Source organism: Rhea americana, unplaced genomic scaffold (assembly GCF_003343005.1).
Source record: "Rhea americana isolate MKP2758 unplaced genomic scaffold, rheAme1 scaffold_134, whole genome shotgun sequence".
NCBI lineage: Eukaryota > Metazoa > Chordata > Aves > Rheiformes > Rheidae > Rhea > Rhea americana.
This window is the reverse complement of record NW_028185417.1, coordinates 2,478,903-2,506,855: the sequence shown is the minus strand read 5'-3', so window position 1 is coordinate 2,506,855 and position 27,953 is coordinate 2,478,903. Positions and strand designations below refer to the sequence as shown.

The 27,953-nt window shown below is 40.1% G+C and overlaps 1 protein-coding gene across 1 annotated transcript in view; it reads right to left on the bottom strand.

Moving 5' to 3' along the window:
- Positions 1-7,953: 7,953 nt before the first annotated feature.
- TULP4 (TUB like protein 4) overlaps positions 7,954-27,953 on the bottom strand; it is a 136,671-nt gene continuing 116,671 nt past the window's right edge. Inside the window, 6 exon segments of the mRNA XM_085298009.1 lie at positions 7,954-15,865; positions 17,696-19,982; positions 19,984-20,245; positions 24,092-24,235; positions 25,577-25,670; positions 26,936-27,080. Coding sequence (XP_085154135.1) covers positions 15,749-15,865; positions 17,696-19,982; positions 19,984-20,245; positions 24,092-24,235; positions 25,577-25,670; positions 26,936-27,080 — 3,049 coding nt within the window. The 3' untranslated portion in view covers positions 7,954-15,748.

The following is a 27,953-nucleotide window of genomic DNA, read 5'->3' as shown; positions in this document are numbered from 1 at the left end:
ACACAATGGAGCCTGCTTTTTCACATCTCTGCCTTGCTCCCAAACCTCACATTTTTGATGATTCAAGCTGCCAGTTCTGGCTGCCTGTAGGTGTACTGTGCAGTCCCTCAAAGAATCACAAAAAACATTCCTCCTGCTAGTTTCCTCAAATTCATTGCTTTGCCGTCCCAAGTGATTTCTGTTGCAATACAAATCTGTGTTTCAGATTTATTTTTGTGACATAATGCTGCAGTCTGTATTTCCATGAGCTCYTCTGGTTTTCCAAGGACAAGATTTAGTCACTACAGCTGCACCCTGAATGTTTGTTCATCGCCTGCTCTGTATGAAGGCTGCCTTCTTAGGGAATCTGCAAAAGCATGAAGGAATAGGGTGTTCTGCTCTGCCTTCCTATTCCTACCACCTCTTGAACTGGGTTTTGCTTTGCTGATGTGCCTGGCCCCTTTCCAGCTGCACCAGATGCTCCTCCTTCTTCATGGCCTGCCCTGAAGAACCCCTGACCCCACCATGCTGTTACCACTGCTGCAAGAATGGTGCTGCAGAAGACTCCTCTGAGGCTTAGTGCTGTGCTGTGAGCATCATGCACTATGAAGCCAGATTGTTGTGTTGAGAATGTTTAAATTTTGATTTTTTCTTATGGCTTGATGGGTACATCAAGGGAAATGAAGAATAGGGCAGATGAAGGGAAAGCTATTAGAATGCAACGCTGAAGAACTGAAGTAATGGATTATTCAACTGCCCTCAGTCAGGCACAGATAACAGTTGTTATAGGGCTTCTCTGTATCACCAAGTTAGAAAAATCATTGCTGTRTGTAGCACTCCTGGGAATAGCATTCTCTTCATGGAATCAATGAGTCAAGRTCAGAAATTTCAGCTACTAATGTCACTTGAAGTAACAAAGTTTAACTATGCTTTTTGAGGACATCAGTGTTGCCAGGCTTTGTTTAGATTCTACTGCCTTTGGCTGCTTTCTGGTGATAGTTATGCTTTTAACAAAGGTACCCTGCCTGTTGGTGACAAATACCTTTTTGTGTTATAAAATTTAAGCTTTACATATTTGTCAGTCAAAAATTGATTCTTAATACAACAGGAATGACATTTACATTTGTTGCTTAAAAGCACTGTAAAGAGAGAATACAATCATTTTCCCTTAACAAAAACATGTTAAATATACTATAAAGCACTCGTAAAATTCTATTTCAGAAAGACAAAAACCCTCACTTCTATGTCTTGCAAATCTTCAGTGAAATGATCTTTTCCAGTGTCTGCTCTTCATCTTTCTTTAATCTTCTKGTTGGTACAGAGCTGCAGTTTGCTTTGGACATGTGCATTGACAGAGAAGGACACAGYTGACTTTAATAAACGTGCAAGGTAGGTGTTCTTGTGCTGATGATCCAAATATGGACAGGCAATATCCAGATCCTCTTTGGCATCAGCTGGTCCGCCACAACTTGCATTATTGAGCACAATAGGTTTGCACTACTGCAACCGGCTCTGCATTCCAGTGTAATTGCACATAGTACAACCCGAAAGGGACAATCTTAGCATGCCCGAAGCCAGCCAGGACCTATTTGATTCCTTTTGGAAGAGGGGCCAATAAAAAAAAAAATACTGATGTCAAGTAGTGCCCTTCACAGGATTTCATATGTTACCTAAGTTTTTCAAAGACATCTGATGAAATCTGCTCTACATGAGTTTTCTATCTGCCAACTTCTCCTTATTATAAAAGTACAATCAGTGCTACACTCCAAAAAGACACAGAGGCTTTTCACCACTGCAGAAACATCAACCTCAGAGGAGCATTATATTTCATGAATGCCTGTGAATCTTGTCCAGGTTTATGTGCCAATCATCTGATGTTTTGGGCAAGACACGTAATTTCTGAATCTAAGGCTAAGCTCAGGAAGAGCTATGTCTTTCAGTGGTAATTATGGCTAATTTGCACCCCTCATGTGAGGCACAGACTATGTGCAAAAATCCCATCAGACTTTCATAAGAGAATTCAGGAAGTCTGAGTTCTTCACGATGGTCACTAATTAGCTCTAGGACTCATACATAACATGCAGAATTTAGCACGTAAGTTTATTCTCTTCTACCAAAAATTTGATGAAGTCTAAGTTGCTGATGGGATTCAAAACATTCTTTATTACTGCACAGTTATGTTCTTGAAATTAATGTTTGCTTTAGATCCTCTGTTGCATCTCTCAGCATCTTTTATTTTCATCTTTTGGAAATATCAAACATACATGAACTTCGCAGCTTCTGTGTCATTCGGTAGTGCTAATAAGCTAGTAATGTAAATGGCTAGATAACATTGTTCATTCTTTGTATTAAATTCTGTATTAACAGAAATAATGGTCTAGAGACGATCTCAGTGGTGCTCACATTTGTAGCCCATTCAATGTTGCCTGTGCCCAGAGAATACACAGGGACTCCTTTGGCTTTCTGCTCTACATAACAATTGATATTTTTCTTAATAAGTTTCTCCAATATCCTTTCCTGAGCATTTTCCAACTCCATTCTTTCTGTTGGTACTTGAAAATATCTTAAATTGAACAGCTAGTCATAATGTTTCTGTGAAGGTGAACCACTTAGAGAACAATTCCTYCTGAAATCATTATATGCTTCTTCCCTTATTTGATATGCTTTCAAYAGGTTATCAACAATATCAGAGAGGAGATGGGCCTAGCAGTTAACAGACTGATAGAATCTGCCTCATTAGCACTCACTGCATTTATCCAGGGCTCTCAAATAGTTCACAGCTTCGACATCTACTCAATCTTTTGAAATTATGTGTACTTGCAGATCTCCAAGAGTTATCTTGAAATAAGTTCAATCATGCCTTTCAGTTGTTTCATATGATTACTAACCCACCTGTATAATTACTAATGTAACTATTTGAAAAGTATATTTCTTTGTACATCCCATTCTCCTAACATCTTAAGTTGATTACTTCTCAATTGCCTGCTACGCTAAGATTCCTCTAAAGGAAGAGGAATTGTATTAATTAAATTGGATCTAGAGATCCAATTTAAAGACAGTTGGTGTTATCATTTATCAGATACCGTCAAAACCATTCTAAACATCTGTGCTTCTGATTTGATTGTTTTCGACTTTACCTCTTGCACTGACTAATCTACACAGAGTTCAGCATCAACAACCTTAGGAACATGTAAATATCGCTTTATCATCATGGATTCAATGTTTTGGTCTTTCAGATTTGGCCTCCAGCTTAGGACAGCTGCACTTCTTGGATCTTTTCTTAACTGACTTGCCTGTAAGTTCACAGATGCAAGCAGTCTTCTCCAAGGTTGTTCATCTGCAGATAAAGCTATTAATATCTGTAAACAGAAGCAGCAGCAGCAGATCTATGAACAAACTGTCATTATAACATCTTGGTTTTGGTGACTATATGGGAAAGTTACAAAAGATTCTCTAAACCATATAGATAAAGCCCATCCAAATGAATTTTTGCCACCTCAGATGATACTAGCTACTATACCAGTTCAGAAAGAAAAGTCTAAGCTATGGTCGTAGATATGATGAAAACTAGGATTCTTACCTTATTAGAAAGTGTAATAAGATAATGTGAAATATAGAAGTCACTTAGGACTCAAACTACAATTACATGACTTTGGAAAATGAGTGTCTGTATTTGGCTTCTCCCAGTGAGACAATTAGAGCCTCTATGATCTTTGTATCATCTTTGGTATCTTCCTTTTGCTATAATCACCTCATATAGTGAGAATYTTTCCTAAAATAAACATCTTTTTAGATTACAAAAAGCAAAATCTCCTAAATGGTTTTGAAAGGAGAAGGAAGAAATTAATCTCACCAAAAACTCTGCAAAGGGAACAAAGATACCTTTGTTTTGAGAAAGACAACTATCACCACACAATGCAGGGAGGAAGAAGGAGAACAAAAAATGTTATTTACAGCAGTTCAAATCTAACTTTTCTAAAAATATCAGGGGATGCAACAAAGCAAAACATTCCCCTAGGATGAATAGGTTTCCCTTTGATCAAACGAACAAAAAGAAGAAATTTGCCTGTTTTAAATGGAAGAGAAAATGATAATACAGAATACAGAGCTATAATGGATGAGGAGCTAGATGAAAGGTCTGAGATGAACCTCAACTAGTATAAAGTGGTCTGGTTTTAGTTTCTAATGTTATACAGCTCCCTCATCATTAGGTAAGTGCTTAGCTCCTCAGTCTATCCCATTAAGATTGCATATTGAAAGCTGAGCTGCTGCATAAATAATTAACAATATGTTAAGATTGCTATGCTGTTATTGACACTCATTTTGGTAGTAATGGCAATAAAAATGGAATATGCCATTGACCAAAGAATACTTACAATAACAACCTGACTTGGTGAAAAAAAGATCACAGTCTAAGTAAGCAGTTATTAAATCACACATGCAAGCTTGGCTATATGCATAGTTGCTGTATTTGCAGTATCTCTTTAAAAAGCCCCTGCTCAAATATTGTTCCCTCTCTGCACACACCCTTCTTGCCACTAAACCAGATAGCATAACTACAGAGTATTGGACAGAAAACTCCCTGGTATTCACCTAATCATAAAARTAAGATGTCACTATTACCAACAAGAACCACATTAATTTATAAAGGTCAGCTAAGAGTGTTCTTTTTCCCCCTCTACAAGGCAAGAAAATAATTATAGAAACCTTTCTACGATATATTCTTAAACACTAACAGACACTTTTAACTTTTTTGGCTACTGTAACCTCTATTATCTGATACATTTTGCATTTGCATCATGGAAGTGCGGTCACTTCCAGGCAGGCATACCTTTGTAGTAATCTCTCCCAGACAAACCATCATCTCCCCAAATCTGTTTGTTTTCTTTCAGGGCTACTCTCTATCTAGAGCTAGTTAGAGCTCTGGTATGCTCATTTAAGCATATTTATGTACTTAGATGCACACAAGATCATGCAACAAACTTGATGTTTGTTTACAAACTGCAACTGAATCCATGTGTTAAGTTTGCTAGATCTACCAAGCAGCAAGACATTCCAAAAATAACCTTACAGAGCAACAAATTGAAGGGCACTAGTTCAACACCATGAGCACAGAAGATATGAGTTGTTGCTTCATTTGAATCAATTATCAATACTGTAGCTGGCAGAAACCCCCAAATTTACACTAAAAAGGGAGGGGAAGCAGCAGGTGAGTATCTTTTAAGTCAGAATCCTACACAAAGAAGGCACAGCCTGAAAATTGGATCCTGGATCCACAGGAATCAACTTGGTAGCTTACCCAAATAGTTACTAGCTTGTGGAAACACAGAAACTTGCCCAAAGCAAAAAAAAAAAACAAAAAGCCAAAGCAGAGTGCTATGACCAGAATCTATACTGTTGTTCCATTTCTCTGTCTCCAAAAGTGACAACTAATTTCATAAAATTTGCATTTCAATAGAATAAACRCATTTAAATTTTAACTGAAAACTCCTCTGGAGCTAAGGGAGATTTCATGAATGTTGCCAAGCTCCCACCACTCATTYCCTAGGCAGCTGTGATGCTAGAAGATGGTGACTTTCCATGTTTGCAGTGCAAGGCACTCCAGCTTAGGAATCCTTCCCCTTTTCTTCATCTCCCTACAAACAGGCTTGTTTTCCATGAAGCCGCAAAAGCCTGGCTGATCATGCAAAGCATCAATAAGGCAGAGGAGTCTTCCATCCACTGAAAAATCTCACTGCCAACACAGCAGTAGAAAGAAGGCCTAAAACTCGGACCTTCTCAAGATTTTTCCTGTTCAGCTGCCAGAAGCTGCCAGCTTCCTGTCAAGCTGCTCCTTCCTCTCAAATTCAGAGCCCAGCAAGCAATGTTAATATTCCTGTACCTCTTCACATTCTTACGCTGGTCCTTTTCCCTCTTTCTATGCTGCTTGTTGTGCTGACAACCAATTAGTTTTGTCAATGTCACTTCACTGTTTTTTTGGAAAAGTCAAACCAGAGACATCTCCAGAGTAAGTAGGTAACAGAGCACTGGTTTACCGCTCTGCTAAGCTTGTTTTTATACACACACGAGACCAACAGTTAAAACACAAAGCCAACAAACCTGCAGAATTTCTTCCAGCAATGGGTGGCAACACAAATCCTGGACTATAACAAATAGCGAATGAAAGGAAAAAGGCCTCTCCCCAGCATACATTATACTGAAGGTTTAAGCTTGTTTTAGAAATGCTGGTGTAAGAATAGCCCACTGGTTCAACGTAAGTATCCATACAAGTCCAGCATTTTTTCTCCTGTAATAGCCATTTGCACATTCCTAGGAAAGAGCAAAAACAGAGCACATTCATGTGGTATTGCCCCCCAATACTCTCCCAGCCTCTAACTATTTTCAGCTCAGGGAATTTTCTGTCCCTGTTTTGTCTGTTTAGTATACCAACAGATCTCTTTCAAGCACTTTTCCAGGATCCCTTGAATGCATGTTAACTTTCTGCATTCACAACATCTTCTGGCAAAGTGGTCTACTACCATTGAATGAAGAACCACCTCCTTTTGTCTGACTTCCTAGCCCACTTTGATTTGATTTTATTTTCATTTTATGGCTCTTGTTTTTGTGCTGGAAGAGACAATCAAAAGACAACTCCTACCCACCTTTCCACATTACTCATTTTTACTGGCTCTCTAGCAATTCCTTTAAGCCATCTCTTTTCTCAGCTGAAGAGTCCTAGTTTCCTCAGTCATTCTTCATACAGAAGCTGTTTCCTGCCTTTGACCATGCCTGTTGCTATTCTGGGAATCTTCTTCAGATCTAATACACCTTTTGTGAGATGCCAAGACCAGACTTGAGTGATGTGGTGGCAGAAAATATCCGGAAATACCAACATCTGGAAGAACAAGTGAAAGAAATGACAAAAACCAAAGAGGCACAGTTCGTGGGTTTCCCGATCGGCGCTTGTGGAAAGTGGTATAAAGTCAATAAAGGATGCCTCACTGACCTTGGACTCTCTTCTAGCTGCATGAAGAGGATAGTGAAGCTCTTCTCTAGAAGAGCCCTCCTGTCCTCCATGGACATTATACACATCTTTACCAGTAAAGGTATGGATGTTCAATTTTAATTGGCACATAATAACACACTAATGACTTTCTGTATGTGAAGTCCTTCCAAGGAAGGTAACAGCAAAATTCTTCACAGAGAGAACATGAGCCTGCTCAGTCTTCTGTACATGCTGAATTTTGCTCTTGCCCAGCTCCCTTCTGGTTGAGCTTGTAGCTTGGATGTAGTGAATTGGTCTCCAAATGATGCTCACTGGATTTGAGCCAGTGGACAGGCCACTTCGAAATGTAACTCGGGAAAGGTTCCATAGTATTCTGCGGTTTGTAAATAGCCATTTATTTTCTGCTTTGCTACCAACTCTTTCCTTAATTATTACTAATATTTTATTTTCTTGACTGCTGCTGAGGACCAACATAATGCTTTTACAGAGCTAGCTATTAAACTTTCAGAGCTCTCCTGACTAGTAGAGGTCATTTCAGAGACCATCATTGTATACACGAAGTTAGGTTTCCTTTTTCCATATGTGCGTCACTTTACATTTATCTATACTGAGTTTCATCTGCCATTTTTTGCCAAGTCTCACAAGGACCTTCTGAGATTCTTCATGACTGGCCCTTGCCATTACTACTCTGAATAACTTTGTATCATCAGTAAACTTTGTCAGCTCCCTGTTCAGCTTCCTTTCCAGGCCGCTTGTCCCTGCAAATGAGACAGGATCCAGTACAGATCTCTGCAAAATTCTACCAGTAACCTGAGTCCATTATGAGAACCAAACGTTTATTTCTATCTTCTGCTTCCTATCTTTAAATGTATCCATACCAGAATTTTCCTGTTTATGGCATAGCTGGAATAGCAAGCTACTTSACTGCTTCTTTTTCTTTATTCCTCCACCCCCAAAATATTAATTTTAGTTAAAAAAAACAGAGGATGTAGGCTAGCCATCACAGCATTTTATTGAATTATTAAAGATGACAGCACAGCAGAATCCCTTGTAATAATGTTATAGCTTTTGGTATGTCAAAGGCAGTACGAAAAGCACCACAAATCCCAAAGGTAATTTTCTTAAATCAAGAGCAAGCAGAGGAGAAAGAGCAGAAGAATTGACTCATATCCAAGCAGACAGAACACTACTACCAAGAAAACTTTGCCATCCATCCATCCTTCCACAGGAATGACAGCAATTGTGATGGGCAAGTATACTGACCAGGCTCCGAGGAGCTTGTGAATACAGCTGTTGAGAAGAGCAAGTATAATGGCATCTGGATATTTACTATTCAGTCTTTCCAGTTCAGGCTTGTCATCTGTTTTAGAAGTATCTACGGTGCTTGAAGATTGAGAATGCAACAGAAACAAATCATGAATTTTCTAGTCTGCAAAATTTTATTAAGCAACAGCTGRACAATTCTTACAATTCCAAATCATCAAGGAAAAATAGGGCAATCAGTCCATCTCTCAATGATGTAGACAGTAAAGAATCTGGACAAACCACATTATTATAGGGAAACCAACAATGCTTTCTAGGCACCTCCTGCAAAATCTATTACACAAGATACATAAAAGGAGAGACAGAACACGGTAAGTTTTTAAGTACAATGGAAACTAGGTTCTGGATGGTATATTGAGAAGAAAAAAAAAAAAGAGAAGAAAGTGAGATTCCCAAAAAATATATTTAAAAAACAGTGTAGCTGTGTAAATGTACACAAATGGTCTACCAAGTTTTCAAAAGGCTTAAAAAAACCCCATGCTGGGCTTGCTAGCTTAAGAATGCACGCACCTGCATGACTACATGCTCACTAAATAAAATAAAATAAAATAAAATAAAATAAAAACAAATCCAAAATCATGTTCATAGTTATAGTACCTAAATAATGCATTTATAAACAAATGCAACTCCCCTACTTTTTCAGGAAACACTACAGTGCCTTTTCAATCAAATGCATCTCCATGCTATTCCACAACACTATATATTTTATCCACAATAAACAACAAGATCTTAAACACACATACCCTCCCCCAAACACACACAACACAAAAAGGAAAAGGGAAGAGAAAAAAAATGCAGAAATTGTGGGAAAGAAAAAAAAACCTAAAGGCAAAACATATATCAAACAAACAAAAGAACTGAAGGAAAATGATAAAGTTCTGAACAAACAGGTGGAACAACATAGGTGGGAATTACAAGCTGAGAAGGATTCTCATGAAATACTAGAAACTCAGATGTATGCACACTGTTAAAAATGTTTTGCTTTTATTATTATTTTAATTTTAATCCATATTATCAGAACCAACCATCTACTTGGCCACTAAGATAGACATCCTACAAATAGAAAACATTYATCAGGATTCAGAACTGCTGCAGCAGATTTTATTTTTAAATTTATAGTAATGTAAATTGGAGAGCAAGAATTAGGATCAAAGAGGCAGGCTTTAATATTATACCATACAATCTTTTCATTGCACATTCTGGATAGGTAAGTATTTGGTGCTCTCATTTATTTTTTAATCTTACATAGTCAGGCTGTTTTGATCCCGCAATCAATTCTGTATCAGCAAACCTGTGTACTGCAGAGTGCTCCATAACAATCAGTTCACCCTGGAGCAGCAATTTCTCATTATGGGTCCATTTGCAACAGCAGAAGTTGAAAAATGTGGGGTTTAATTTTCCTAAGAAGAATTGCTTCACTGAATCCTCTGTTCTCTTTATTTGGTTAATTGCTTTTGTCTTAAAAATCTTATTTCTAAATACAGCAAAAAACAAACAGCCCAAAGAAATTTTCTCTTGATACATCTTCAGAGATCACAGGCAACACGTAAAGCTTCGAGTCTTTTAATCTTAACACTTCTCTGCAGGATTTTTGGAAGAAAATTAAATATATATGATAATCAAATCATTCATTTAGACCATTGTTCATAAATGGTAATTAACTTTACTCTTTCCAGAATGATGCATGTAAGTTCCAATCCTGCAAGAGGGCCTGCAGTGCATACCTGCAGACTACTTAAATTAGTAAGATTCTAAATCGGTATTTGCTGATGGAGGATTGTGCTTGTCTTGGAGGCGAAGGGACTGCAAAGCAGAAAAATCCATCTGCCAGTATTTTTTTTTTCAGCAGTATAATAGTATTTTATCTCTTACATCGGAAAAAATCATGGTATTAACCTCAAATAACATAAATACTTGCTCTCCTGTAATGGAATCCTAGAAATGGGGAAAACGGCAAAATTTTGAATGACTAACCTGTGTCCAGGATTTTACTTCTAGCATTCTTAGGGGGTGGGGAGAGGCAGGAACTGTCAAAATAGTTTTAGACTAATGCTTTTAAGTTTTCTTATGTGGGTGGCAGGAGTCATTCAAATCATTCTTACTTTAAAATCATACAGTAAGGGGAAGGCATATTTTGGGTCAGATTCTATTCTCTCAGATATCTTGATGCAACCATATGACGAGGCTGGAACTTGGCCCTTTGCCAGCATGCCACACAATGACTTGTCTGTGACTGATCTACATGATAGGTTTGCTTGTCCRGAGTGATCTGGGCTCTGCAGAAATGTGCCATTTCCAAACAGTGCTACTAACTGTTGCTCTGGCAAACACATTTTTAAAAACTAGTAAAAAAACTTAGTCTCTCTTTTCAATCAAATCAGCTTTAGTACATGTTCCTTCCTTCAGGTGAGGATTTAAACTGTTGCTGACAGACAAGAGGGCCCCAGGATAACATAGGATCACTCGTATGAGGCTGCAAAAAACAAACACAYAGAAATTGTCTGAGGCAATGACMAGGCAAGCTCACAAATTTACTGGAAATTTCTGAGAGGACACTAAAGACACTTTAAGGGAAGTCTGGACCTAYGGAGAGTCCAGACTGAAGGCTTCARCAAAATTGGATACCTTTGTCTGATACCTTTATACATCTTCATAAAAACATAGAACAAAACTGGAGAAATATGGAACTATTTTACTGCTTTTGTATCGCAGAAAGTGTAACTGAGATGAGCTTGTGTGCAGATCTACTATCATAAAACTGATACTCAGGCTGGTCATGGCATGTTACTGCTACATCTAGAACTGAGTGCAAAATTCTTAACGTGRCAATTCTCTTTTCCCTCTTCCACCCCCTCTTTGAGCCTCCACCCTCCTATAGTTTCTTCTAACATTGCAGAAAYATGATATTCCTACTGAACAATTCTGCTGTCCCAAGATAAAATTCACCACTCTATGCATAGTCCACTTTACACAAGGCTTGAAGTATCAATTTCTAGACTCCCTTAGGAGCTGTATTTTGAGGATACCAGACATATTTTCAAATCGATCAGGTTCTCCTCTGGGTCCTTTCACAATTTCAGTGGAGCAGATTCTGCCTGCAAACAGCCATGATGGACACCAGTTGGCACTGGAGCTGTCACAGCCAAACCTTGCAGCAACTGCCTGCCACTCATAGAGCAGGACCAGAAGCAACGGCRGCGAAGTGCTCCACCAGGTCTCTGACGGAAGACCTCAAAGTGACTAAGCTGCTGCAAGCAATGTCAGGGCGTAGCCACATCAGCTCTGCGCAGTGCTAGCTCGGGTATCAGAAGCGTTGTTGTTAGAACCAGCTGAGCCCCGCTGAGARAGGTGTGTCTGAGCAGAGCACAGGGCATCTACAGCTACCTACAGTTCCTAGGGCCTCAGCTAGCTCATCCCAAGCTGGTTTGGGTATCTCTAACATTGCATCTTGCCATTACTAAATGCCCTACAAAATTATGCAATGAGCTTCTTACAAACTGAGTCTATCGTATACTCTCTTTCCTATCTCAAGAGAAGACACTGTACCAAAAAGAGGGAAAGCAAATCAAGCTTCGTATTTTTAAAACCGCCTCCAACTGAAATATATAGCTAGGAACACAGGAGGAAAATACAGAGTAGGGAAAGACAGATTTCTGCAGGTCCCAAAGAGGTCATCTACACTCTCTGTAATCTACACAATCCTCCATAGCAAACTCGCTGCTTTCAGCGGCCAGTATTTTTGACTGCCTGCATTATGAAATTCTGCATACTATCCAGCAAAAAACAAGTCTTTCTATATGCATTCTTAAGTTCTTGCAGCAAAACATACTGCTAGAAACAATTGCTTACAAAGATGCTCTTTAAATATAAATAAGAAAGTGTGTTTAAGTCACTGACACATAGTAATAAAATAATCCCTAAGTCACTTATTACATTAAGCAAGATAAATAATTTGTCTCTTGGACATCAACAGGAAATCTGCATTAAATTATATTTTAAAAAATCACTCAAAACTCCCTCAAAAAACAAACAACAAAAAACCCATAAAACCCCTAGACTGTCACAATTATTGCACAACTGAAAAATAAAAAAAAAAGCTTTGGAAACTCAAATTTAACTATTGGAAATTACTGTATATAAAGAATTATATATTTCTGAACACTCTGCTACATTCTTCCTAGAAGAACTCAGTTATCTATCTGCAGAAAACTTGTGTTTTTCTACTTGACTATAAAATGTAAGATTTTTGTTTTGGCTGAACGCAACAGTAATTTTTAGGATTTAAGTGATACTACTTTGGGGAGGGCTTTAAAAGTTTTTTCTCATATTTTATCTCAATCAAAAATAAAAGAACTGTCACTCACTTTTGTATAATTTAGGACCCAGTTCCACTCTCAGTCATCGACCTAATTCCCACTACTTTCATTACAATTCTACATATTTGAGATTAAACTAACCTCTAATACTGGATATTCTCTATGTCACTAAAATCTTCAAGTAAAGGGACTCTGTCAATATATTTCCAAATAGAATATTTTACCCATAATATTTCCTGACAAGTAAATGAGAAGGATGTTGAAAATGACATTTATTTATGATACTTATCACTTGCGTTTTCTTGGGGCAGAGACCCTACACCAGGGTTCCTTGTAAACACCACCAGAACAATGCAATCATGACCCAGGCCAGTGAAACCAAATTATTAATTCTGCTATTTGTTATATCCGGTTTCATTTTGTGGTTCTCCTACATTAGCATAAAACTGCTGATAAATGGAAAAATTTGGTTATGAACCAATTGAAGAGGTACACTGCTCCCTGGAAGGTTAAAAAAACTGCACATCAAAGTCCTTCTATTTGCATTAGTTCAGAAAAACATACATGTAGAGGACCCTGTTTCATGAAATAGCAATTTTTGGCTTAAAACTACAGGCAACGTGTTCCTTCCTGCTGAAGGTTTCTAATATCCGAATGGCCCTTGTTTCAGAAAGAAACAAATCCACAATACGTTTCTGGTCTTATGGTGTTCAGTATATGCCTGTTATACTCTGACCAGGGTACAACTGGTCAGCATGGACCTTTGGGCAGGAAAGGACTCTAATCAAGCAAATTTCCTCCATGGGTGTTGAAATCAGTGGAATGAGAATTCAATTTACTGTTCTGCATAGCACATAACTCCGTATAGACAAAGGGCTCAATACTGCTTCCTCTACAAGAATCAAAGGCAGAAATTCCTATTCATTTTAAAGAGAACAGGACCAAATCCATTTGAGATCCTTTGTCCCCCACACAGTATAAAGTCAGTCATAAACTACTGAATAGACGTGTGAGAAGGAACACAAATGGGCTCAAATAACTGAAGAAATTCAACAAAATTAATTAACAAAAGCAAACAGTAATCTGTTAAATGCTAAGGGGGGATGCGGTGCCTGACCACTTCCACATACGACCAGAAGCTGCTGAGGTGGGATAATAGAGGCATTCTACCATCTACCTCCTGCCCTCCTTCCTTCCTGCCTTTACTCCCATTCTCCAAAGAAACCATCTTGCAGATGTTTTTTTCTGGACTCACATTGCTGGAAGTTGCCTGTAGACAACCTGCCTCATCATCCCTCTTGGTAACTCCTTGAAACTCCTCTCTGACGAGCATTATTCCCTCTGCACTGTACAGCTTTCAGGTGAGGCAGAAGTTATTAGCACACTACCTTTTGRTAACCTCTACTACAGCGGGCCCTGTTGTATGTGATGTGTTCCTCTAGAACGAATCAAGTGCAACACATTTGCCTTACTGTTACGATTAAAAAAAAAAAGGATAGAAAATCACACCGATCTATTTTAAGTTRTAGAAGTTTTTTTCTAGTAAAAAGTTAAACTGTGGATGAAAAGCAAAGGCAAAGCAGCCACTGATACCTCAACCATCATTTCCTTATCATCAGTGTGCTATCACTTCAAAGGAGTAATTTCTGAAGGAAATCTGCAATTACATTTTGTAATCTGATGTCCAAATAGCAACATGAAAAATTAAGGTTTTTGTATATTACTGGGGAAACTACTTCCATATCAAAACATATTTTACAGCAAAATGCAGGCAAGAAGAAAAGAGAGAAAGCAAATAAATATGTGCACATTAAATGGACAACGCAAACACTCTTCTATACAAGCAACCCTTCTGAAATGCTCAAGAGGTCAGGATGTCTACTAGAAAAATCTGCAGACAGAAACAGTCATGCTACTGTTAAAAAAGTCCTCCCCCATTTAAACTTTGGCTTCCCACTCTTATCTGGAGTGTTATATTCTCAAATTACAATCACAAATAGAGTACTCAAGTAGCAAGGTGATAAAAATGATGATTCTGTTTGTTTTTTCCTTCTTCTTTTAACTCAGTTTTTCTCCCAGTCATGATGAGAAACTGCTTCCTGTAATGACTTGCTATACTCTTGTCTCCTTCCCCATTCAAGCACTGATATAATGTTGTGGAACTCAATTCCTATTGATTCCTAAGAAGACTGAACACACTAGGCCCTGTTGTTCTTAAAATGTAAACACGTTTAAAAGAGGAAGGTGTATTGGCCTGGCCTGTGAGGTACACCTGCTCACAACATACCTCACCCAACTATAGTCCAAATCAAAAAGTACTGCTGATCAATACGAGCAAAGTAGTAAGGCCCATGAGTCTTTTCTTTCCCTATTTTCTGTCACCTACTAAAACATGTTTATCCCCAATAACAGCACACAAAACAAGCAGACATCAACTTCTTTGATACAGTGGGTTTTGAAATCACCCAATGGTAACAGTTTTGCTTATGCTCTGAATAATACATCATTATTTATAAATTTAACATTGACCTACAYAAGCCTCCTTGGTACCTGTGGTGCTCAGTTATTATCAGAGATCAGAGAAGAAACATGTGTCTTCAAGTATTACAGCTTCTTTTTTTTTTCCTTTTTTTTTGCTGCTATCGATGTAGTAGTAGTAATAGTAGTAGCAGTAGTAGTGGTAGTAGTACAAACTGGACCAGAAAAAAAGTTATGTTCCCTGTTTTAAAAAGAACAGCATGATATAAGGCAGTCTATAAAAAAGAGCAGTCTTTTTAATCCCCCTATGAGCTTACATGAGCTATTGTAGCAAACACAGCAGAATCACCACAACAAGCCAAAAGCCACACTTCTCCATATAACACTGAATGGCTCTCAACCCTTCACTCTTTCTGAAACCCAGTACAACATAAAAAAAGAAAGAAAATATGAACAAACAAAACAGAAAATATTCCCCCCACCCTCCACCCCATGACTGATTAGAGTTAATGCCCTTGTTTTGGGCACCAAGAGACTTTTCCAGTTTTACTGCCTTCTTCGTTCCCAGGCACCTCTGCGCACCTAAAGCAGGCTGCCCTAACATTTTCCGGTTTGGACTTTATGAGAAGGTTTTGTTAACATTTTCCACTCTCCAGTCTCTGCTTGTTTATTTGAGGCGTTGAGTCACATTAGCCAGAGCAACAGCAAAGGCTTGCACTGCAGAAAACGGATACTGAAAGTCCAAAATGTAAGCATTGCCATCAATTCTTCCAAACTGCATCACCTGGGAAGCAGGGGAAGAGGAGGAGGGAAGGAAAAAAAGAACATGGTCAAAGGAAATGAATCACAGAAAAGAAATCAGAAAAGAGGAAGAGTGAAACATTTTTGCTCCTTTGTCAGAAAGTATCTGTTAGTTATACTAAATTWATATAAAGGAGGCTATTCACAGAATGGGGTCTGATGCCAAAGAAGAATTAGAGCATTGTGATTGGCTTAAAATATTGGACTCTATAGAGTAAATAGAGCTTTAAAGCATGTTAGACTTTATACAGCACTGATGTGAGCAGACTGTCATCAATGTCTTCAACAGATGTGGGTCACATCTGAATGCCGAATCATTCTTCCTGCCTCAAAATACCATTCTCTCCTCTGGAGAGATTCTATCATCTCCCTATCAGGAAAACAGTTTTTGTTTTCAAAGGAGGTAACTTTCAGGGGATGGGAATAACCAGTCTCCTGACTACAGCATCGCATATGCAGTAAGCTGTATTTTCTTGGCAGCTCTGTCTTCCTCTGCATAAACTTCACTAGCACATAATTACATTGCGAATGAATTGGCAAAAGGGCAGTGGGAGCTGTTCGAAATGCAAAGCAAGGCCAGTCAGGTTGTTCTTTGTTGTTCTGCAGGGAACACCCGAAGTTTGGCCTATTCTTACTGTTTTTCCATTTGCTTAATCAGAAGCCCAGATCATTTTTTGTCTACAATAAAGTTTCTCAAGCTAGAATGGAGGCTGCCTGTAAAAGTGGAGCCAGGYTTTTGCTCTACCATTAACCAAATCTATGACCAGGGGGACTTTACACAGCTATCCATGAGCACGTATACATGACCACTTAACTGAAGATGAAACAGTATAAATGGCACTTATCACTGCCCTTTTAATGAGTTGTCATTAGAGATTAAAAAAAAGAAGACTACCACTGATCAGGCATGTTGGACAACTAAGATACCTAACTCCTGAGTTAAATCAGTGGGAGTTGTGAGCCTTGATGTCTTTATTAATCAAAATGACTCAGAGAGATTGTACAGATAAACTAGGAATTAAACTTAGGTCTCCTGAGTCTCAGTCCAGTATCTTGCTGATTGAAGCCAGTTAATAGTTTTGATGTAGTAACACACAACTCAGGCCAATATGAGAAAGCTTTAAACATTTTGGTTTTCTGAAACATTCACAAGTCCACACACTCCTCTCTATCTGYCGGCTGTTCAGAAGCAGCCTGTGAGCACCTTGCTCTGGGGGAGGGTCAGAGCCTTTCCTTTAACATCTAGGGTCAGGACCAGAGGCCTGGCTACCCATAAGGGGAGATTTTGGCTGGAGAGAACTTAATACCCCATCATCTCTATCTTAGCTGTCTGCTGACTGGAGTGTATGTCTGGCTAACTTTTGTAACCATCGTGGGTATTTAGCAATGTTTATTCAACCAGCTGTTGTCCACAATTGCTAACTTCAAGTGCAACTACAGTTGGGGAAATGTATTGTTTTTCCCCACTTGCTTTATTACAAAAAGCACCTACCTTCAGAAGTGAGAGCTAGTGAGATTAAAAGGAGGCCCTTTTCCCTGGGTCTGACAAAAGATATATTTTGTAAGACAAAAGACACATTTTATACATCTACTGTACAAGTGAATGTTAATCTCACTTCTGAATCCAGATCTTTGACCACTGTCTTTTTTTTTTTTTTAATCAATTACTTTCTGTAGCTAAGTTTTCTCAAAGAGCAGCTAACACAATCTCAAAGCACGCTGCAGGGTGAGAATGGCAGAGGGGATTTCTGACACAGATTTTCATCCCACCACCCACTCACCTTYCCCAGGCAGTTTGCTGCTGCCCCCCTACCTGTCGTCCTTCCAGCTCAATTTGGAAGTTTTTTGCAGACTCCTGGGTCACTCGCCCTCCAAAGTCCAGCTGATACACTTGTGTTGCCTCGTTCCACAAAGGTTGCTTGTTGGCCATCACATACACGAAGCCCTGGCTCCCCAGTCGTCCGTCCTCCTTTTCGTTAGCCTTCCGGCACTTGAACTCATCCAGCTCGCTGGCTGTCCTCAAATTTCTTTTGGTTTTCCATCCCTTTTTGCTGCCCTGACTCTGGTTCATCAGTTCGTCCCCACTAATAAAAAGCTCTGGCTCGCTCTCTGAACTATCTTGAAACTCATTTGTCTTGTTTAGCTTCTTGGACTTCAGCTGGTCTTTCTGGCTCTTGACTTTCTTCTTCTCCCTCCCCAGCCTAGGACTGGATATTAGTGAATTGAAGTCAGTTAGCGTCCTTGCCTCCTTTTTGACCTTACCCTCAGTGATAGCTTGTACATTTCCTTCCTCAGCTCGGCTATCCAGACGCTTCCGATTCTTCTTGCCAAATTTGTCCRTCCTTTGAGGAACAGGGCTTTCTGTTAAGGAGAGCACCTCCTGAAAGGTGTCTGCTGTTTCCACCATTACCTCTGTGCCCACATGACCCTGAAGCTCTGCTGGTGGAGGAGACAAAACTGGCTTCTCCACCACAAGGAGAGGCTTTGGGGGCAAAGCGCCTTGGGGATTAGGTACAGGTGGGCATGCACTGTAGGAGCTCCATGGGTGCAATGCTATCGGTGGCAGTTGTAAACTAGAGCAAGTGCTACTTCCTGGATACATGGGTGGCAAAGGGCAATAGGAGAGGTTGGATGGATAACCTGGCTGAAGCACTACTGTTGGCTCCTGCTGTGCAAACTGTGTTGGTGCCAGAGCTTCTTTGGGGGAGCAAGGGGGCTGCATTCCCTGAAGGGGGGGGGCATTGTAGCTTCCCGGATAAGATACTCCAACCCCATAACTTGTTTGGAACGTGGCAGTGGGACTGGTTGGAGACTTAGGGGAAACGAATGGCACTCGAGACATATCCAAATGCTGAGTCTGACTAATGATAAGAGGAGTAGGTTTTAGAGGGTTGGGCACTGAGTTCTGAGATGTCCTTTCCTGAGGAACCCATATCTCTTCACTCACCATGGGGTCCCACTGGTATGGTGGTGGCCGTTTTACACCAATGGCACCCTCTGYCAAGGCCATTGGGACATGCCGTATTGATTTCTCCACCGGGCAGTGCTGAGAAAGGGCCTCATCCTCTGTGAAGGCAGAGTTGATATAATCTGCCCGGTCGCGGGAATTGTCAGGTGGGCTCAGCAAGCTGTAGGAAGATTGGGAGGCCAGAGGCGAAGTACTGACAGAGTGAGCAATGACAGAGCTGTGCTGGGAACTATTCCCCGTGCTTAGGTCAGGTCTCAGACCACTAATACTGGAAGTGCTGCTACAGGCATTGGCATTAGCTATATTCCCCACACCACCGGTGCTTGCGTTGTTGCTGCCATTGCCACTGCTGCTACTGCTGCTGCACTGGCTGCAGGTGTACAAAGCTGTGGGTGCTCTCTGCTGGTACTGCGCTGTTACAACATTGCTCTTGGCTTTTGGGGGAAGCTGCAAAGTGGCTCGTTGACTGTCAACCAGCTGAGCCATTTTCAGAGCTGCCTCTCTGCTGTTCCTGCGCAGAGTAGCATGAATAATAGTGCTGTCCAGCCTTTGTGTGATGCTCCGGCCCTGCGACAGCTGGCTGGCTATTTCGGGGTAAGGTGGCGGATCCCCAGTCGGGATGGAGTAGCGAGGGACGGTGAGCCTGTTCAGGGTTGCGCTCGAACAGGGCTGCTGAATCTTCTTCTCGGTGGCTGTAATCCGCAGCGTGGCCGAGCTGCCGGGCCCCGGCAGGGTGTAGGTGTTCTGAGCGCAGAGCATCCTGGTGCGAGGCCGGCACACCTCCTCCACGTTCCCGCTGCTGTCGAAGGTGGTGATGCGCTCGTACCCAAGCGGCGTCTGATAGTGTCCGGCCGGGTAAAGGGAAAACTCTCCCTTTTTCAGGCAGAGGTCCACGGGCGGCTGCGGGGGGCCGGCCGGCGGCRGCGGCGGGGCTGCCGTCAGCGCCGCGGGGATGGTGCCGGGGTAGGGCGGGGGCGGGTTCATCTTGTTGAGCTGCGCCTCGCCGAACGCCACCGCGTCCCCTTCCACCAGCGGCTGCGCCGGGCGCGGCGGCTTGCCCTTGGGCAGGTGCTCGTGGTCGCGGTCGCCGCGGTCCCGATGGTCGGCGGGCGCCGGGGGCGGCAGGGCGAGCGTCGACGCCCCCGAAGATCACCTGCCCCGGGCTGGGGAAGCGGCCGGGCGCGGGGGCGGCGAAGGGCCCCGCCCCCTCGCCCCCCGCCTCCGCCGGCGGATTGGCCAGCACGTCCAGCTGCACGTTCTGATTGGCCAGCAGCGACTGGACCAGGCCGATGCTCTGCGTGGGGGACATGGCCTGGGCCGAGCTGTGGATGGGGGCGATGGGGATGTTCACCGTGCACGGCGGGCTGCTCTCGGGGACGCCGGGCGCGCCGGGTACTGCAACGAACAACACAGCCCGTCACCGGCCGCCGAGCGCCCCGGCCCCGCAGCCCCCCGCTCTCCCCAGAGGCTCCCGGCGCCCTTTGCGCCGCCCGGCCTCCCGCCTGCAGCGCCCAAGGGCTGCGTGAGGGCGAGCGCGGCGAGGGACGAGCCCTTACGAACCGCAGCTTTTATGCAGGCGCTTGGGTAACGTGCATTAAGATAAGGAATTTCCCTATAGTAGTGGTTCGTGTACGTTTTGGTTTTCTTCAGTGCTTGCAAAAGACATTCAGGTCACTAATAATGTGTAACTGGAAAATTTCATGGCAGCATTTCCATACAATTCGTAGATTGGAGAAAAAATTGTTTTCTAAAATTGCTGCAAGAAAAATCACTACATGGCTTTTGTACTTTGTCATTCCACTTTAACTTTTTAAATTGCTTGCTTATCTTTATGCACTTGCTCACATGCTCTGCTGCATTAGGGTGGGCTGCTATCTTATCCTCAAATCAATAAATAAGACATTAGTCTGAATAAGTAAGCCAGCCTAACACCACAGATTCCCATTGCACAGTATCTATCTATATCAGCTGGTAATAGCAACATTAACGTAACCTTTCCTGAATGATACTTCACAGTTAAAATTTCAGAGTTCCCTTTCATTTTACTGACTTTCATGGAGAAAGGCTTTTACCCAATAAGCCTAAATGTTCTTTCATCTGTTGTCCAATTTTAACTATTTATATAAGTGCCACTCAAATCAATTAAAGTTTTGCTGAATCAAAAGCCACATCAGTTTTCAGGGGAGTTTTGTTTTTATAGTTAATACATCATATAAACTATAGAAAATAAAATCTACTCAGAGATCTGTGGCTGCTACCACCTCGTCTTTGTTCCTAATCCTAGGACCACTGACGCGGCTTCCTGACTTTCTCCAAGGCTGCCACTGCACGATGGTTAGGCACAAAGGAGTCTGAGTTGGCCCAGCTGGCCCAGGCTGACTCCATTTGGAGCCAGTCTGCTGTCATTGCGTCATGCTGCAAGGACCTTCAGGAGCAGGATGAAATGACACTCTATGAGCTAGACAACAATTACGAGCTTTGACTTAGATGTCTGATGACTACTGTCACACACACAAAAAAAAAGGTGAATGGAAAAAAAGAAAGAAAGAAGTTAGAAGAGCTGCATTATAGGCACTGTACAAATATTTAGTAAAATGTTCCCTAACTCAAAGAGCTTAAAAAAAAATGGAGAATACAGACAACAGTTGGGAAAAGGGAAATATTGCCCCTTGAGCATAATGGGTGACAAAGCAACCAGTAACATAAAAAAGAAGGAAGAAGATACAATAGCAAGAGAGGAATATGGGGAATGAAACACAGGGAAGACTTTTGCAAGTTCTTGAAAGGAGGTTTGCAAGGAAATGATGTGAGGAAATAGATGGGAGGCCAGAAAGATTCAAAAAGTGGGTATTGTAGTCAGCACAACTACAGAAGTGAAAAGATGATGAATATGTGAAAAGTTGCCCATGTATGGAGATGAAGATGGGATAATGAAGCAAGAAGCAATTTCTGATCACAGAAAGCATGGGACTTGTTCCAATTCCTTTTGCAAATAGTGGCAACACTGATTCCAGTCAGGACTATCACTAAGAAGCTTGAGAGCAAAAGGGAAATGAGGACATCCAAATGAAGTACAGGTGCAGAAGTTAAGCTAAGAAACATAAGGGAAGAGAACGAATACTGTATACACAAAAGAAAATCCAAGAATCTTGCCAGTTCTTAATTGTTTTTTTTCTAAATAGAGAACATGGAAAATGATCAACAAGTTATTTTAGCAGGTTTCTGGCAGGAAAAGAGACTATGGGCATATCCAGGATTATTTAAGTGAACAAATTCTGTGGAGAATTGCAATTCGATAAACCAGATCAGGCAAGAGATACATTAGTCAGGACTCCTCTGGTCACTAGCCAATTCCTAATTAATTCCTAATTAAAATTCTAGTAATCTACTCATGCACCATAATTACATTTTTGGTAGCATTAGGCTTTTATCAACATTGATCATCATAGTAGAAGGCGGTAGGCATGTAGATGTTTGCAAATAAGCTGGCAAATTTTTATGGTAGTTCTGCTCATTCTGTTAGAAGAAGAGTAAACAGGTAAACTTAACTGACTCAAAGGCAGTATGAGCTTGGTTTGCCATGCATTCATCTCGATGCCTGTGAGTTAGCAATTTATCCTCCAGAGCTTGGGATTTAATTGTTATCTTGGTTTGAACAACCTAAAATGTTGTTGTCATGGGTCTTAAGTGTCTATGCAAATAAAATTTCATTTATCACAGTGCTGCTTAATATCACAAAATGTTTAAATCCAAYGCTTCTTCGTATTCCTCCAATGACTTTTAATTGATTTGTTTGCATAATTTGCATGCTAAATCAATTCACTGTCCATTTGCCTTGCCAAATCATTACTGACTACTTTAAAAAGCACTTGTCCCAAGAGTACCTCACTATTAAACACTCCACCGCCCAGGAACAACTTTCTACTATGTTTTTTCTTTCATCTCCTATGTAATTGTTACTTACACTGCAATATAATTTCATTAGGATATGGTAAGTTTTTCCTTTACATACAGGCTTTCAGAGAGGATACTGCTGAAAGTTTCTTCTTTTTTTTTTCTTATTTTCTTTTTAAATCAAAGTAACCTTTATTTGGTCAGGGCTGGGATTAGGTTTCATATTGGGAAATGTTGATTGCTTCCTATGCATAGCATCTATATGATTATCAATTTGCTCTATTGTTTTCTTCAGATCCTAAAGGGAAACAACGTATGAATGTAAAATAGGCAAGCTAAGCCCCAAATCACTGGAGACTGAGCTTCGTTTTAAGTGGATGAGTAACTCTATGGGAGTCCAAAGGGCTACTTTGATGCTTGGGTCATACACAAGTTTGGGTGCTTTCAGCAGCAAAACTTTGGTCCAATACAATGGAAGTATTTCTATTAATTTCAACAGACTCTAGCCCAAGCTTTTAATTGCTCTGCAGTTCTCAGACTTCCTCCTCCTTAAAGAGTCCTGGGTGCCTATGAAGACCACTCCTGAAGTTCCAAACAAACATGACCTAGCAGAAGGAATTTAACTTCTTGGCTATTACGTATTGATTTTATTTGCAYGATTTTTTCAATAGAGGAAATCCTAGGTACTTCTAGTCCTTTTATCTGTCAAATACTCATCATTTGCATCCAGCTTCCCCCGGCACTATTTGAATCTTTTGCTACCTTACATCTCAGTGAAATGAGAAATTCCTTCCTGATCCTCTTTGTTTAAAGAACACTTAATTATTTTAGGCTCTCTGTAAGACCTGGTACTGATAGAAGTCCAAATGAGCATTTAACATTTGTCAAACAGTGGCTGTGTTATACAAGAACCTTACCTGCCCTCCAACTGAAGCATCTGTCAAACAGACTGTGCTTTGCTGCTATCAGGTCACAAAAATGACTCTTATAGGCTTCCTATACATTATAAAACTATTCTGTTCTACCAAGACGCAGAATACAAAGCTTCACTCTACGGCAAATTCTTAACGATTTAAATAGATGATTGATTTTCCAATTAACTTTAAAGTTAGCAGCACTATATGGATTTTWTATATATATACACATATATACACACAGATATACATATATATACATATATTAAACATTATCCATAAAATATATTATCCTTGTTCCAAGTCAGTTCCACAGGGCTCCCTTAGACTAGAAGATTTTGAGTTGTGTGCTTACCAGAGGGGGCTAGGGACACGTGATCTGTCTTCCACCTAGCTTAGCCCATAACATGGTAGAGCTCCAATTCATTCTTACCTGGTAAATCATCTTCATCTTCACTGAAAACATTTGGATTAAAGACAGGTAAGTTAATGTAGTCCATTGAAATCTTCCGCACTTCTGGGAGATATATTGTCATCTGCCTGGGCTGAAGATGCAGCAAACTGGTTTTATATATTACTAGGGATGGAGAATAAGAAGAAATAAAAGAAAAWATTGTTATACAGAGAGAATCTAAAGCTAAGAAAGAATCACTTCAAAATAGAGATGGCCTATGATTATTTTCACATAATTTTTTAATGAACAAATAAATGCATGTGTGGGCCATTCTTAACCGCATCATTATGTACTACTCTGCRTGGTCAAGATGAAAGAAATTGATTAATAATCACACAAAATTACAAATAATCTGTAGAAATAACAAAATTTCTTGATCTTTCTTCTCTTTTTAGGGAATGAAAACAACTTTTCCATTCTATTTTTGAAATTCTTCACCACAGGATTCTATAGATTTATATGAGTTGAGGGGAAAACTGGAAAGCTCTCAGAAAGGAAATCTATTGAGGATAATTACATATAACAAAATCCCTCCTGGCTCAGGAAGTCCCTGGGACCTAAGCTGTTGGAAACTGAGAGAATATCTGAAAGAACTATCATCCCATACTTGCTCTTGTATTTATATCTTTTCCTAGGTATTTGTCATTGATATTGCCCTATAATAGTAGCCCTGATTGTCCCTAGGGATGACAAGATCCCAAGACGACAGCTTTTATCTGAAGGCTGGGCCAGAGAGGGTTCCTCTTCCCYGCAGCTGGGACTCCATCTCTTGTCAGAGAATAGTCAACATGGTCACAAAAAAATATGTATTTAATTAACTTTGCACAGAGGGCCTCATTATGCAGTCTTAACTTAACTAGATAATGAAACACAGCCAAAAAAAGTTTTTTTTTTCCAAACAGCTCTTAAAACTTCTACACAAGAAACTAGAGAACTGCTACTTTTAATGAGGACTGTTAGCACAGTAAGAGAGGCTTCAGCAAAAGAACCATGTGATAATGCTATGCAATGACATAAGGAATCTTGAGCAGGATGTTAAAAAAGCTTTTTAAATATTATTTTGGAATAATTATAGTACTTGAATGACTATGAAGATCTGAACTCTTAAAATACTTCTGACAATTACTGAAACTTGGAAACTGTGATTTTTATAGTCGTCTTACAAAAATTTTGTTTATTCTTCTGATCTTTGTTCAAGTAAACTGAATCAATAAAGATCCAGCTTGACTTATCTTTTATCATATCTAAGTCCTTTAACATCTTGTTGAGGTCTCATTTTTTTATATAGAGATTTGAATCTCTTAATTACAGCAATTTAAAAAAAATCTAATTCCTACTGTCCACAGAAAATAACCATTTGGTTAAAGAAGCCTTCTGATCACTTAAAAAAAAATCGTATCATGTAAGCTTGCTACTTGTTAGCCAGAGCTTGACATGCAAAAAATTGAAAGAGTTTACTTTTACCTGCACCAAGGTTAGTTGGTAGGAAAGCAGCCAAACCCACAATTTTAAATTTGGTTCCCCAGATGTTAGAAGTGACCTGAGCAAGGTAGTTTTGCTGTAAAGAAAAGAAAGAAGTTTGTTTTCACTTAATAAAATCTGTATCAAGCTCTAATAAAATCCTGTAATCAAGCTATTGCAAGTGATAATACAGTTCCTTTTGTTTTTCTCTTACTTAGAAACGGCCTACTGTGTCTATGTATATCAACTGTTATACCTTGTCACTATGAAGTCCGGTTTTGATATCTGAACATCATCAGAAATGATATCCAAACCAACCACATAGACTGTTAACAATTGCTGAAGAACTGAAGAATATTATCACTGTCTAACGGGAATAGCACTGTTCAGATGTTTCCTCCTCCTGTACAACACCAGAATGCAGTTATTTGGTATTTTGTGAAGTAGTATTGCCTGCCCTTTCATTCTGTGCTTAAGAATCACTTTATAAACAATAAATAAGATAGAAGTGAATTATGCGCAGTGACAAATATTTTTCCTGGCACTACCAAAGCAATTTCCCAAACCACTGCATTCATAGTAGTCAAATTATGGATCTGAAAGATTAAGCGATTTTCTCAAAAGCCAAGAGTCGTGCTATTAGCATGAGGAACACAATCTAAGCCATTGGTATCCTATCCCACTTCTGGCCCTTTCTACAGTTACAGATACATAAGTGATCTAGAACACCTTACAGTAAAGAAAAAAGTGAAATGATGGAGATGGGGAGGGGAGATGGAGAGGAAAAAGGAAAGAAGCAAGAGAACGCAGTTCAGTACTAATGAAATGTGGCCCAGACAGTTCTAGCAGGCTTCCAGATAGCCTGCTGAATTTCATTTACCTGTAGACTATAACATAAAGAGCATAAAATGATAATTGTTTGACTTTTCCAGTTACGGCTGTTCCATGTAATTATGAAAGAGGGAACATTTGCCCCCCTGACCCAGTGATTTCTTTGTCTCTGCAGATTCCTAGTAAAGTAGCTATGGTTGCATGCTGATAGCTCTGARGAATTGAATAAGGACCATTTTAACAATGCTTTTCAACAGCAAAAAACTTCAGGTAGAACAAAATCTCTCACATAAGTTTTTTTTAAGAGAAGTCAGCAGGGCCAGGATTTATCAAACAATGACATCCAATATTCCACTGGCAATTCCTAACATAAATATTTAACTGAAAAATGAGACTCTACAGTTGTTTTATCTAATAGCTGTAACTAAAAAACAATGTTTTATTGGTGATCACTGGATCTACACATCATATCTCCTTCCAGAGGAAGCAAGCTGTATTTGTATTCAGGTCCAGTAACAACGTGCACTATACCTGAGTAATATCTTCTAAAGGAAACTCTCTTCGGGTTAGGCTTGGTGAACCAATAGAAGGTTTCCTTATTGGTAACCTTGGAGATCTTGATATCTCCTGTGCAGCTCGTGACATCTTTGGAGATTTGCGAGCTTCTATATTGATTCTGTATATAAAGCAATAATTAGAATCATCAACTGGCATGGGAAAATGCACAAAATTCGTGACTTCAAATATACAGATGGTAATAGAAAAACTGATATGGTGTTCGCTAGGTGACCAATGGAAACTGTTTAGTCTACAGGGCAGAGCACTATGGGTCAAATTAAAGATGATGTATAAAGCCCAACGCACTTGCAGTAACTCAGATCATACACTCTCAGATTCATTTAACAAAGCTTACAGCAGTTCTGCCAGATGCAATAAAGCCTCCGCTAATCCACAAAGATGTGCAAGGCTGAACTATTTCAGCTTTGCAGACTTTGAGTAAAGCCTGTGGAGATGGAAAGGTGACATCCCAGCTGGCAGAGCTCAGCAGTATTAGGGCAAATCAAGGTTCTGCCAAGTTCGTGCTCTCGCTCTAAGCCAGAAGTTATTATTCCTATCTCCTGTTACATAAAGGGTGTATAGAATGTGAGATCAAAGAACTGAAAAAGCTCACTGGTAGAAAAAAAAAACAGCAAACAAAAGTTATATTTCAGAAGTACATTTTATGAATCAAAGCAAGTACATAGGTATTTTCTCCTGAGCCATTTCTGCTTTAGGCTCAGGAATTGATGATTCATTTGTGAAATACCTCAACTGAAACTTGGGTATTTCAYATTGTTGCATGAAGGGTTCCATTTCCTTTGCTTCATTCTAGGCATCTCGTRATATAAAGTCATTGGAAAAACATCAGCTGCAATTAGAAGGCATCGAGGCCCTAATGCTGCAAGATGAAGCCAGCAGGTAGACACTGGTGCCTATGAGAAGCATCACTGACATCAGTGAGGCTCTGTGCAGATGCAGAGCTCTGCCTATGCACATTACGAACGTACTG